The sequence below is a fragment of the Ochotona princeps genome, chromosome 18 (genome assembly GCF_030435755.1).
Source record: "Ochotona princeps isolate mOchPri1 chromosome 18, mOchPri1.hap1, whole genome shotgun sequence".
In the NCBI taxonomy this organism is placed as follows: Eukaryota; Metazoa; Chordata; class Mammalia; order Lagomorpha; family Ochotonidae; genus Ochotona; species Ochotona princeps.
Genome location: NC_080849.1, coordinates 49,253,551 through 49,267,797, shown reverse-complemented (window position 1 = coordinate 49,267,797; position 14,247 = coordinate 49,253,551). Strand labels below are relative to the sequence as shown.

Sequence of the window (14,247 nt, the reverse complement as noted above, 5' to 3'; positions counted from 1 at the left end):
TGCTATGATCCAAGGCCAGGAAGGGGAGGCCTCCACCAAGGACTACACAGTCACGATGTCCAAACGGAACAGCGCATGGCACTGCACGCAGCAACGAGAGCTCACAGTGACTTCTGGCTCTGCACTACAGCCAGGGAAAGAACAGGACATGACAGGGAAACTTCAAACACAGACTGAGGACACAAAAAGCGAGCTCCAGAAGCTGGCATAGTCAAGGAAGAATTTTTTCCTCTCCAGATTGGAGACTCAAATATACTTTCATTGGGTGGATGAAGGTGAGTGAGGAAGAAATAGTAGCAGATTCAGGATAAAAATAGTATTCTAATGCAGGAAGGTTCTAAAGAATGGGAGCCAAAGCACATGCTGATTTTGCATGAAAGGGCAAAAAGAGAAAAGCAGGTGAAGGAAGAAAATACTGCAGACTTGTGCTCCCTAACAAGGCAAGCTCAAGTCCCCTGTGGCTACTGAGCACTAACTGAATGCGGTCGGTTGCACTGAGATGTGCCAAAGATACACCAGATTCAGACTTAGCTAAACAAACAAACAAACAAAACAAAACCTCATTATTAGTTATTCTATATTTCTGCTTTATGGGGCTAAATAAATTAGTGTTGTCTTTTTACATTTTAAATGTGACTAGAAAACTTAAAATTACATTATCGTTTGTATTATACCTCTATGGACAAAGTTGTAAATGAGTTTCAAATCACAATGTTACTTACTGTAGGAATACAAATCTTGCTTAAGGGGTTTCCATCCAGGAGATAGGATCCATTAAATGTTACATATTCATCATAATACTGAGGTGCTTGTGGAATAACACTACAAAGTAATTTGCGTTTTTCTTCAATTTTTTTTCTTATATGCAAATATTCAAAATATGGATTTGCTCTTTCTGAACTGTATGGCTGAATCTCATCGAGTTTCAAAGAGTCTACAATGGCTGCCAGAGACTGCTGAGTTTTCTCTTTTGCTTGTAATAAAGAAGGACTCACTTGCACAGGCTGAGGTACACGTGATACTTTTCTTTTCCGTGGATGATGAATTTGAGGGTCATCTTCTTCAGTTAATCTTATTCTTCCTCTAGGAGATGAAGATTCACTGTCTTTTTCTGGTAATACCATACAGCTGGTAAGAATGGGTTTGGTTTGACTTGTTAAGGTATTCGCTTTGTTCCTAGTCATTCTTTGAGGAATCTGGTTTTCAGTTTTATCATCATCAGTATTTTCTTCCAACTCTACTTTAACTAACTGATCATACTTGTGCAAGCCTGGTTGAGCTGACTGTTGCAAATGGTTCTCCATACTTGATAAAGAGCTTTGCTGAGACTCCTCGTCATCCACGGAAAGCAAGCACTTTTCACTTTCAAGACAGTGCTTCGGATTACCTTGTTCACTTAGGTTTCCTTTTGGCATTCCTTCATTCATTTCACATAAATCAGAATCACACTTACTCAAATGAGTTAAAACCAAACTCTCCAATTTTTCTCTTTCCTGTGAAACAACCTGCACATCGGTTGTGCCATTCTCACCTTCACCACTGGAAGACTTGTATGTGAGTTTGCTAAGTGCATAGTGTGTAGTTAGCTGGGAGGCAGCATCACTTCCTTTTAAGTCCTTTGCTGACAGCACTACAGGCAAAGTATTAGCCTTCTCAGAGTTTGGTGTTGCTTCTTGAGCAGCGCTTTCTGAGTACACTGTGCCAAAGGCATCTGGCTTCTGAGCATCTAGGACAAAATTACTTCCTCCATCTTTTACAGATTCATTATCATTGTCTAAAACAGAGCTGATAACTTGAACAATATTTTTCTGTTGTAAAATACTTGGTTCTTGACTGGCAACATAGGACAACGACATATGTCTAGAAAGAGATTCAACATCTGAAAGTGGATGGCTGGGGAAACAAGGTTGCTGTGAAGGCAGAAAGGATGCTGGATCCTGAGAATAAGAGTTTCCTGGCAGTTCAGTCTGGTGTAGGGACAAAAACTCAGCATTCTGCTCTCTGAGCATTTTGTTGTCAGAGTTAGAAAAACCCTGAACAGAAGAGTCTTGATCAGGTATACTAGCATCTGGACAGACACTGTCACTGGTGCTCAACGATTCCAGTCTATCACCAGGTATCTCCCATGACTTATTTTGGATCACACCAACCTGATTAGATGGCTCTAAATGCATAGGACTGTCAATTACTGTGCCCACACTCTTGATAACATTGATATCAGCTGAAATATATCTGTTGCTAACAGATCCGGTTGGCGAGGCTGTACAACTGGAATGTATGTGGGACACATGTAAAGGGTCTTTTTCAGGCACATTTGAGGATACCACGAGTTTGGGAGAAGGACAAATATCTCTTGGCACAACTAATAAACTACCTTGATTGCTTTCTTCTGATACTGTCTGGAATTGCTTCGGATATTCACAAATGACAGACGGCATACTACATCTTCGAACCTCTACAGTAGGTCTCCCTTCGCTTATAACTAGCTTAACATCTTCTACAGAGGATGACCTGAGGTGGGATGTTTGAAGTCGGCTTGCATACGGAGTTTTAATCCGCTCTGGCAGTTCAGCCAGGCTGTCCAACTCCCTTTCATGAAGGGCAGGAGATTTGGCAACTGACAAAAAAGGTGACTGGGAAAAGGACATTTGGGACTCCGAACCCTCTAACATGAAGTCGGAGTCATACTCAACCAGAGGCCTGGGGGTTGTCACTGTGGTATGGCAGGAGTCTTCTGAACTAGCCACAGAGATCAGGGATACAGATCGAGAGCTGAGACCTGGCTTCTCATTTTCCGATCGAGGAGATCTGTTCAAACTATTATCTGAAACAAAGGATGACTTCCCTAAATTCACTGAAGTTTTGGTGTCAACAGACTGTGACCTGCTACTTACAGCATCTTTAGATTGTTTCTCCTTGGTAGAGGAGTCAGTTAACTCTGAACTCTTTGATCTAGAAAGGTCTTTACTTTTGGACTCAGCTAATGTATGCTTTGTCTTGTCTTTATCTTTCACTTTAAGTTCTAAACAGTTACGGTTTCTTAATCGTTCCTTTTCTTTTTGCTTTATCTTTTCCTTATGTTTTTTATGCCACTGTTCTATCTCTAGGTCTTTAAGGCTTAGCATTCGCTCAAAACTCGTCTGCATTAAGTCATCATCCACTAACCTCTTTTCTTTAGGGCGAGCATCCTTCGCAGCTTGTGATGGCTTAGGCTTCTCTGCCTCAGGCTTCAGTTTGAATAAACTATTTAGCTGGATCTTGTGCTTGTCTCGTTCTTTGTATCTATCTATATCTTTTTTATCCTTTTCTTTTCCATCTGGAGTTTTCAAAGGCTCATCTCTTGTTTTCTCTTTCAGGGACAAGGTTTTGTCATGAGGCGCTTTACTACCATCCACTACACTTGACTTTTTCTCTTCCTGTAAATGTTTGGCGTTAAATGTGTTAGTACTTTCTTTGTCTCTAGATTTCTCCTTTTTCTCTGCCTCTCTGTCTTTATCTTTGCTTTTGCCTTTTTCTGATTTAGTATACTCACTATTATCTAACTGCTTATTTTTTTTCTCCATCAAGTGCTTTTCTTTGCTTTCTGCCAGCTGCCTCTCTTTTTCAGATTTTTCTCTGTCATGTTTTCTATCCATCTTTTCCCTACTTTTCTCTCTGTCCTCAGTTTTTTTAAGAGTAATACTCTTGGTCTTCTCACCCTCTTTATGGCATTTCTCTGTGTGATGTGAATATAACTTGTCCTTTTCTTTTACCCTGTCAATACTATCGGAAAGATCTGGTCTGTCTTTTTCTGACCTATGCTCATGCTTTGTTTTCTTTTCTTTCTCAGAGTTTTTTCTTTCAGTCTTCTCAGCGTCCTTTTCTTTGGTTTGAAATCGTTTCTCAGATTTTTCCTTACTTTCCTTGATATGTTTTTCTTGTTTTTCAGTGTCCACTTCCTTTTCTGCTGAATGCAACACCACCGATTCTTCATTGGCACTAACACTCAAAGAACTGAATTCTGTTTCTTTATCTATCAGTACATTCTCTCTTTCTTCTTTTAATTTCTCTTCCCTAAAAGGTCTCTCATTTTCTTTTTTAACTTTTTCCCTGTCTTCTTTAAAGTTTCTCTCTTTTGAAACATGCTTGTCCTTGGTTGACTTATCATCTTTCACATTTTTTTCCAATTTCGATTTCTTTTCTAATAGTAAGGACTCATGTCCCATATTTAAAAACAGATCCTCTGCTTCATCGCTTTTGAAAAAATTCTCTTTCCAGAATTCTCTGTCAAATTCCACACTCCTCTGTATTTCTTTAGCACCATCTTTAGTTTTGTATTTCTCCTTTTCATCTTCAGCTTCTTTTTTGTGTTTTTCTTTTTCTCTCTCTTTATGTTTTAATTTATGCTTTTTAAAAGTTTTACCCTCTTTATCCATTTTTTTCAGAGTGCAATCTGAAGTCTCAAATGCTGGGTTATGATCTTCATCCTTGATTTTGGCATTTGATTTTTCACCAAGTTCCAGGTGGAACTCTTTTTGATGTTTGTTTTTTTCCTTATGCTTACAAGATTTTGCGTTGGAACTTTCTGGCAAGAGTTCTGGATCTGTGTTACCGTACCGACTTAGATCAGGCTGTAATAGTGGTTCAGAGCTTCCTGGTGATAAACATGTTTTCATGTGCTCTTGTTTCGGTGCTGTTGACTGCTTTTCACTTAACCCACAAGAGTGCTTAGGTGATTTACCAGTGGAAATATGAAATAAATGTAATGATGTCTCATCCTTTGGACTAAAAGATTTCCTAAAACTCCCATCCTCTCTGGTCTTTTCTGAACAGTCTAGTGCAGGATTAACTGTTAAGTTCATTATCCTGGTATTTTCTTTCCCTTCTTTTTCTTGCTTCAGTTCTTGGTTCTCTTTATTTTTATTCTGGTTTTTCAATTTTCTTTTAACTTTGCCTTTCTGCTTGTGCTCACTTGGAAATACAAATTCCTTTCTGGTTTGTGTATCAGAGTTTGATGTTTCAGGGATACAACATGAAGTAGAAACTTTTTTGTTCTGAAGAATTTCTTCATCAGAACTTTCAGTACTTGAATACAAAACCCTAGATGGCTTTTGCTTTTTACTTTTAAATGATTTAGAGTAGAAGGTTTTCTCCTGTTTTGCAAACAAACTATTTTTTTCTGTTTCAGATTCATTCTCTTTCCTTTGTTCTTTCCTAAGAATATGTCTGTCATCAATCATTTTATTTATTTCCTCCTCATCATCATCTTTGAATTCATATTCATCGAGGGCAGACGGAAGAGGTGCTTTATTGGGAAGTATCTGTTTACTTTCACAGATGAGGGAGTCTTTCTCTGTTTCAGAGTCAATATTTTCATCAACACTTGAAGGATTTACAGATTGAGCCTCTTCAGAATCTAGAACAAGAAAAGAAAATCTGTTGGTCAAAACATTATGACCAGAAATACTGAGAAAAATACAACTGAAACAAGTAATTTCTAACACAATCGTTAAAGATTTATATGTAAACAACACAACAGAAATGCTGCTATGGCGCTATAAAACAGTTTTACAGAGAACCAGCCTCATGATGAAATCCTTTTTTAACACTTCTAAAATCACAACATAATATGAAAGACAGGGAATGATTATAGCCATCAACTATGATGTTGACATATAGGTGGTTATCTGTGTCCTGGGCGCTTCACTTCAGATGGAGCTCCATGCTAATGGCCTAAGAAAGCAGTGGCCGATGGTCCAAGTACCTGAGTCCCGTCACCCAAAGGGAAGATCCTGGCCCAGTGCTGGCCTTTTGGCCACCTGGGAGCAAACCACTGGATGGAAAAGACTTGTCTTTGTAACTCTAACTTTTGAAATGAATGAATGAATTAAATCAATTTATCTTTAGTGGCTAGTACCTTGGCACGGTGGGCAAAGCTGCTGAGGTGCCAGCATCCCACATGGGTGATGAGTCCTAACTGTGCCACTTCCAATCCAGCTCTCCCACAGCAGTAGAGGATGGCTAAAGCACTCACCTAGAACACCTGGAAGAAACTCCTGGGTCTTGGCTTTGGCCTGGCTAGTGTGGCCCTCTGGGGGACTGAATCAGTAATGGAAGATGTCTCTGTCTCTCTGTAACTCTGACATTTAAATAAGTAAAATCAACCTTTAAAAAATCTTTACAAATGAACAGAACTTAATAATCCACGTATGTAGATTCAAAGAAAATGCTAGCTACCACAATATTCTATAAATTTCTGCATGTATGTACACTTTTTCTGGGAGACAGTATTTAACTTAAGTAAGATCGTTTGACCACCAAAAGATTAGGAACCACTAATGTAAAGGGTTTAAGTAAGTAAACATTAAAACTGTTTTGTATTTCAACATATTTATTAGTAAATTACAAGGGATTTCATGATTCCCACAGAGAAGTATTTTCATAAAGGTAGAAGGCTTTAACTGTATGAGAAACATGACTTCAAAACCAGGAAATTATAAAACATAACTCCTAAATACATAATCAAGATTATATGTAAATGGGTAAATACCTAATTTGAAAAAAGCTTCTCTGTTACGTCTCTTAGTTATGTTAGATTGATACTGACACGTGTCAGACTACCACAGGAAGTGAATAATGGGCTCAATTCCTTTGTATTTTTAAGCACATGAAAACGCAGTTTTATAAATTGCATCCAAGCTGCACTTGATACTTACTACAGTCTATTTAATTGTCCTCACTTTTATTTTTCTTCCTTGGTTGACATCTTTTCTAGCTAAAATACTATGTATACAGATTCTATAACTGAAGAGAAAAATCTAGGTTGACTCTAAGGGTTCCACTTCTCATCCAGCTTCTTATTAAGCAGCCTGGGAAGGCAGCAGCAAATGGCCCAAGCACCTGGGACCCTAGAGCTAACAGAGACTCAGAAGAGGCTCCTGGCATCGGCCTTACCTAGGCCCACACCCACCCACCGAAGCCATTTTGGGGGTGAATTAGCAGATGAAGATCTGTCTCTCCTTCTCTCTCTCTTTCCTTCTACTTCTCAAATAAGTGAGTCTTTAAAAAAAATTATTTCAAAGGCAAAGGTACAGACGAGAGACAGAGAGATCTTTCTTCTGCTGATTCAATCCCCAGATGGCTACAAAGGCCAGGGCTGAGATAGGCCAAAGGAGCCTGGAGCTTCATCTGGATCCCACATGTGGGTGGCAGAGGCCCACACATCTTCTGCTGCTTTCCTAGGTCATTTGGAGGGAGCTGGATCAGAAGTGGAGCAGCTGGGACTTGAACTGGTACCCACATGGACGTTGGTAGGTAGCAGCTTTACCCCTACCTACACCATAATGCTAGCCCTCTGCATGAATTTTTAAGCTCTAAATAAATTTTTGCTTCAGTTTTACCAAATGTAAAGGACCCTCGTATGTGCATGAATATGCATGATTTATCATTTCTGTTCCAACTTAATCTACTCAAAGTTTGTGTTCCAATTCAGATATGATTGCTTTTTAAGATTCCTGCTTTAAGAGCAAAGAATGTAAATTGTAAAGTTAGCCTAAAACTAATCAGTGCTCATAATGAGAGTCTAGAAGTTTTCCAAGGTGCCACAAAGGTGACCTGGCCCAGCATGAAGCTATACACCCACCAGACACCACCATCTTTAAGCACCATCTCTGATGACCACTCATTGCTAACAAGCCTGTGGACCCCAACAGAGACCACCATCTCCATGACACCATTTCCCTAGCAGACTAGGTTGAAATTTCTTTCCCTAAACAGCTCAAAATTTCTTGATGTATTTTAATCACCCAGAAATACAGATCAAACCGATTATGGGTTTTAACATTTTTCAAAAAATGCTTCTTCAGCATTTTTCAGGTGATTGCTGTAAGAAAAAGAAAACCAACCTAAAAATCCCCAAATTATCATCATACTAGTTTCAATTTTGTTTCAATTTTTTTTTTAAAAAAAGATTTATTTATTTATTTTTATTGGAAAGTCAGATATATAGAGAGGAGGAAAGACAGAAAGATCTTCGTCTGCTGGTTCACTCACTAAGTGGCTGCAACAGCTGGAGCTGTGCCAATCCAAAGTCAGGAGCCCGGAGCCTCTGCCAGGTCTCCCATGTGGGTGCAGGGTCTCAAGGCTTTGGGCTGTCCTCCACTGCTTTCCCAGGCCACAATCAGGGAGCTGGATGGGAAGCGGGGCTGCCGAGATTAGAATTGGTGCCCATATGGGATCCAGGTGCATACAAGAAGAGGACTTAAGCATCCTTGCTATCGCATTGGGCCCTTGTTTCAATTTTTTTAAGTCTCTAGTGTTTAATTACTAGGCATAGGTAATCAGTGTATAAAATTAGTTTGGATAATAGCCCTTTAAACATTTCAATGTCTATTATCTCAATTTATTCACAATTCATTTTAAATTGGGAAACCAGGAACGAGATGGAAAAGAGATAATGAAGACATCATCAAATTATTAAAATTCCATAAAAATATTTTTCTTGTTGTTAGTACTGTGGCACAGCAGTTTAAGCTGGTTTGAGTGCTGGCAGCTCTGCTTCCAGTCCAGCATCCTGTTAATTCACCTGGGGAAGTAGTGAAGATGATCAACGATATTGGGAGATCAGGATGGAGTTCTTGGTTCTTGGCTTCAGCCTGGCTCAGCCCAGAGTGTTTTGGCCACTTGGTGAGTAAACAAGCAGATGGAATGTCGTGTGTGTGTGTGTGTGTGTGTATCTCTTCCTATGATTTTTCCTTTCAAATACATGTTTGAAAAAAAATATACTTTGAAAAACAAAACAAGGTTAAACTGCCATCACTAATGCTGGCATCCCATTTGTGGGTACTGGTTCAATCCTGGCTGCTCTGCTTCTAATCCAGCTCCCTGCTAATGTACCTGGGAAGGCAGTAGAAGATGGCCCAAGTCCTTGGGCCCTTGTATCCACGCAGGGGACCTGAATGGAGGTTCCTGGCTTTGGTCTGGGCCAGCCCTCTGGAGAGTAACCCAAAAGATGGAAGATCTGTTTCTCCCTCTCTCTGTTTGACTAAAGCCTTTCAAATAAATATTAAAAAATTTTTAATAAAAAATTGAGCCTTATTTTATAATTTAACAATGCAAGTGAAAGCCATTCTTGTATATAAAGTCAATTTCAGCTGTTTGTCTTCAGAATGCTTAAAATGAGCAAACAGCTGTCTCAAATCAACCAATCGATTGACAAACCTATTAATTTTATGGTTTCACCGGCCCCCATCCCTCCCATTAAACACACTACGTATTTCCATCTTGTACCAAAGGGAGCAACAATCTAGTCAGCAGATGTGACCCATGCAGGGGGATGACCGCATATATGAATCTAGTAAATCACTCCCTCTAAGTCTCTCCAAACAAGCATTTTGTTTTCAATTTTACAACTTTAATGAGTTAGTTCGCATCCACACTGACTTCCTTGATTTTTGAAAGAGATGACAGGTACACAGCTAACCAAAGTATAGAGCTTGTTTGGTGATTTTCCAGCTTCATTACGTTTTCTGAAAACTTTCATGTTGACGCAGTATGGGACCTTCTTTATTCTTTTGGCCAATATAGCTTTGCTGAGGCTGGTATCAACGCGCACATCTGGAGACTCCATCTCTCTCATGGCAAACTTTCAGATTTCCTTGAGTGCCAGAGAGGCTGGCTTCCTGAAACCCACTCCATGGATGTGTATATGAATATTCTTGGGTTAGCACTTGAATGCTGGCAGAATGACCCTTCTTCTCATTACCCTTCTTTGCAGTAACCTCTTGCAGGGCCAAAGTTGGAAACCATGAGTGCAGAAGACTGTAAGCAGAGGCTACAGAGATATCTTCCATCCACTGGTTCAATCTCCAAATGGCTGTAATGGGTGTAGCTGGGCTGATCTGAAGCCAGGACCCAGCAGCTTCTTCTGACTGGGGCCATTTTTTGCTGCTTCTCCGGGCACATTAGCAGGGAGTTGGACAGAAAGTGGGGCAGCTGGGACTCAAGCAGGAGTCAAAAGGGATGCCAGAACCACAGCTGAGGCTTAATCTACTTAATGGCCATGGTGCCAGCCCCAAGACATTATACTTTATGACCGTAACTGGCCTGCATTAGCATATGCATTTTTAAGGAAAAATTATTGTATTAGCATCACATATATTTTGGGAGTGGGTGATGACTGATGCAAAACTAAATACATGATGATTCTTGACTTAAAGAACTCATGGTCAACTCTAAGTCCTTACCTCCCACCTTACCCCTCAAATTCAACATGGCATTTCCTAGACTCTTTTCAATCACCTCAAAATCAAAACAGAAAACATTTCCCTATTTTCCCTTCCACAGGTGTCTTCTCTTGCAACTTAAAGCCAGTATTCACCTCTGCAATGTACTGACCAACCCAATTATGCAAATTAACAGTCTCAGAGCCACTGCCAACCTTCAATTTCTTCCAAACTACTTCATAGTTTCAATCTTTTGACTACCTCTTAGATTTATCTTCTGTTTACACTACCACTGTCTCAGTTCAGGTTCTCATCACCTGCTCACACTCACATAGATCAGCAATCACCCTAAACCACAACAAGGCCAAGACTCTAGATCACTGGAGGGTTTCCATTCAAGAGTTTCCCAATCCAAGATAAAACAAAAACTCCAAAGATGGTAGAAGCTCTTTCAAAATCTGGACAACCACACCAGTGCCACGACCAATTACTGAGCCCTAATTTTATGTAAATAATACTTGATTCTTCCAACATTATTATCCTGATCTGATATACAAATAAACAGAGCCATTAAGTAACATGTCAATGGTCACCTATTAAGGGATTTATTTTTTTTTTCAGTTTCTTTCTCTCTCTCTTTTTTTAAGATTTATTTATTTTTATTGGAAAGGCGAATATATACAGAGGAGGAGAGACAGAGAGGAAAATCTTCCATCCGATGGTTCACTCCCCAAATGAACGCAATGGCCAGTGCTGCGCCGATACGAAGCCAGGAACCTGGAATCTCCTCCAGGTCTCCCACACGGGTGCAGAGTCCCAAGGCTTTGGGCCGTCCTCGACTGCTTTCCCAGGCCACAAACAGAGAGCTGGATGGGAAGTGGAGCTGCCGGGATTAGAACCGGCACCGATATGGGATCCCGGCGCGTTCAGGGCGAGGACTTTAGCCACTAGCCCATGCCGCCCGGCCCTATTAAGGGATTTAGCCCAAGGAGTTTTTGTCTTACTTTTATACAGACTCTCATCTTTCACTTCCTGCAAAATACACTGCCCATATCAGTGGATTCTAAGCAGCTGATCTTGTGTAACTGGGGGATATTTTAGATTAGTGTTCCAGAAAAGGAATACTCAGTCATTTATACGTAGAACTGCTTAGGGGTTGTCATCTGGTGAAGGGGATGATATGTAGTGAATCTGTCTTTAGAGTATATTTGCATGGAAATATTTTAAGTCTATATGGTTGATTTAAAAGGAAGCTAACCTTCAATCTTCCAGTCATACCTTGGAAACCCTGTTGGTATGAAATATTCCAAAAGCTGTGCATCTTAAGCACTGTTACACTGATCGCTGGAATGTGAGGCTAAATGTTGTCTGGAAGAGTCAAAGAGAAGGCTAATTGCTCTGCCACATTTCCAATGCATTCTATAGGATTTTTTTTTTAATTTTAACAATCTATTTATTTGAAAGTCAGAGTTACAGAGATAGGGAACCTATCTCTGTGTGTGTGGACATGCGAGAGAGCAGAGACAGAGAGATACCTCCTACTGTAAGCTCATGTCCCAGTTAGCCACAACAGCAGGGCTGGGTAAGGCCAAAGCCAGGAGCCCGCAGCTGCATCCAAGTCTTCCATGTGCATGGTAGGAGACCAAACACTTCTGGGCCATTTTCTGCTGCTTTTCCAGGGTCATCAGCAGGGAGATGGATCAGAAGTGAAGCAGCCAGAATAGAAACTGGTGCCCACACTGGATGCCAGTATCACAGACTGTCTTACAACACGGGCCATGGAAATACGTTCTTAAATTCAGACAATATGCACATATGTTTAGCTTCCTGTAAATTTACACAGATCAAAAACTACTATTTTATTAACAGCACCTGTGTAAATCTATAGTAATCAGAAAATGAAAAAGAAAATTTTATATTCTGTTTCTGTAGGACGGATGACAGGAGGACCTTTAAGTACAGTCATTGAGGAAAAAAGGCTCACTTATGGAAATGGGATCTTTTGAGGGCAAGGTGAATGAACTGTAAGTTTTTGCTTTGGTTTTCCACATTATTCAACAGATATTTTAAAATGTTAGCCTATGATCTAAGGGATCTTTAAAGTGCACAGCATACAGTTAAGTGTTTCATGTTGAATAAATGTACAAATAGCTTCAGAAGCATACTAAGACATCAAGAAATTAGAGTTTCTGGTGAGAGAGTGCAGGAAAAGATAAAGACATCAGAAACAGTTTTACTTACTATGCAGTTTTGTACAGCATCTAGGTAGCAACTACTACCTGGTTAATTCATTGCTGACGTCTGCTCTAAACTGAATAGCTTGAAGAGGTGGTAAACACTTTATTCATCTGCCTTTACTTCCAATATCATCTTGCTGATTGACTTCACTGTGACCCTGAGCTCGCCCTTTCTCACACTGTGCAAGGATCTGCCTATCTTTCTGTAAGCGTGCTTGCATCTTAATCACTGCACCAAACCCCAGTCATGGCACACAGATGCTGTGAGGAGACACAGGGACAGTGGTATGGCTGGTTATCTTCTGTGGTTGAATCATTTTCTATGGAGTGGTTAAGATGCAATTTTAGAATTAAGAACTAAGGTCTTATTGTCAGACAATAACAATGACAACTTCTTAGCTTTCTCCTAAAGCTTCCTGAGATGAAGGCTGGCCCACAGTAAAGGAAGGGTAAATTAATTTAAAGGAAATTATACATTTATGATTGGGGGGACAAAGGGTGAGTAACTTCATCTATCTGGAAAGGCCAATAGAGACTGTTGGCTCATTTCCTAAATACCTGCAACAGCACGTTCTGGGTCCCTGAAGGGACTCAGAACTCAACTGAGGGTGAAGAAACGCAAACACTTAAGCCAGTACTTGCTGCCTTCTAAGTAGCATCTTAATCACTGCACCAAACCCCAGTGATGACACATAGAAGACGTGGGGAAACACAGGGAGAGAGGTACAGTTGGTTCTCTTCTTGGAATTTAATCTATCAACTACATGAAAACTGTTCTCTTTAATATTAATAAAAATAAACAGAATACCATGAAAGTTCAGAACCATGAAAGTTAACATTATGATTTGTTGCTTCTCACAAGCAAGCTTCTCTTTCTAACACTGAAATCACTGTGGGTATATGGAGAAAATAAAAAAATCAGGTAAGAAAGTACTTGATAGTGGCACCAACCAAGCCAGGTCTGGGAGTGGGCCAGGCTGGGCTGAGCTGTAACACCCAACGGTGAGACCTTGAATGGCTATGGCTGAGTTGGCCTAGGCTGTGGTGCTGCCCACCAGTGAGTGCCAGGACTGAGAACTGGCCATGTCAGTCTGTGCAGCAGCCAAAGAAACATGCACAATCCATTGCTGGGAGCAGGCCTGGGGGAAGAGGGGGGACCTTGGGAAATTCCCCTGATAGGTACAGCTCCTGCTGGGGAGTGCAAGAACTGAGAACCCAGGCTGGGAGCAGCTATATCAGCTGGACTGCAGTACCCACTGGCACATATGTCAGTTGGGTATGGATTCCAAGTTTGAAAAGTTAAAAAAAAAAAAAAAAAAAGGGCCCAGTGTGGTGGCCTAGCAGCTAAAGTCCTCGCCTTGAATGCTCTGGGATCCCATATGGGCGTCAGTTATAATTTCAGCAGCTCCACTTTCCATCCAGCTCTCCGCTTGTGGTCTGGGAAAGCAGCTGAGGATGGCCCAAAGCTTTGGGACACTATACCCACATGGGAGGCCTGGAAGAAGTTTCTGGCTCCTGACTTTGGATTGGCACAGCTCCGGCCATTGCGTTCATTTCGGGAGTGACTCAGATCTTCCTCTCTGTATATCTCACTTTGTGATAACAATAAAATAAATCTTTGAAGAGAAAAAAAGCAGATGGAGCTCTCTAATAATTCATTAAAAACAATAAGAAACCCAAGTTAAAATTTCGTGAGGCAAGCAGAAACTAGAAAATGACTGGGTATCTAATGGTGATAAGAATTAATCAGCTTAGTTATGACAATGGTATTATATTTATACTTAAGTGAAAAAAATAGCACTAGCTTT

At 40.4% G+C, this 14,247-nt stretch overlaps 1 protein-coding gene and 1 pseudogene across 6 annotated transcripts in view; both read right to left on the bottom strand.

Annotated features, from left to right (window-relative positions):
* The window catches only part of ANKRD12 (ankyrin repeat domain 12), a 110,709-nt gene that overhangs the window by 20,350 nt on the left and 76,112 nt on the right, over window positions 1–14,247 (bottom strand). For all 6 annotated transcript variants that reach the window (XM_058676910.1, XM_058676914.1, XM_058676913.1 and 3 more), the window contains one exon: window positions 723–5,395. In XM_058676910.1, the coding sequence (XP_058532893.1) occupies window positions 723–5,395 (4,673 nt within the window). The remainder of the gene's footprint in view (window positions 1–722; window positions 5,396–14,247) is intronic.
* Window positions 9,228–9,830, bottom strand: LOC105942709 (large ribosomal subunit protein eL31-like; annotated as a pseudogene).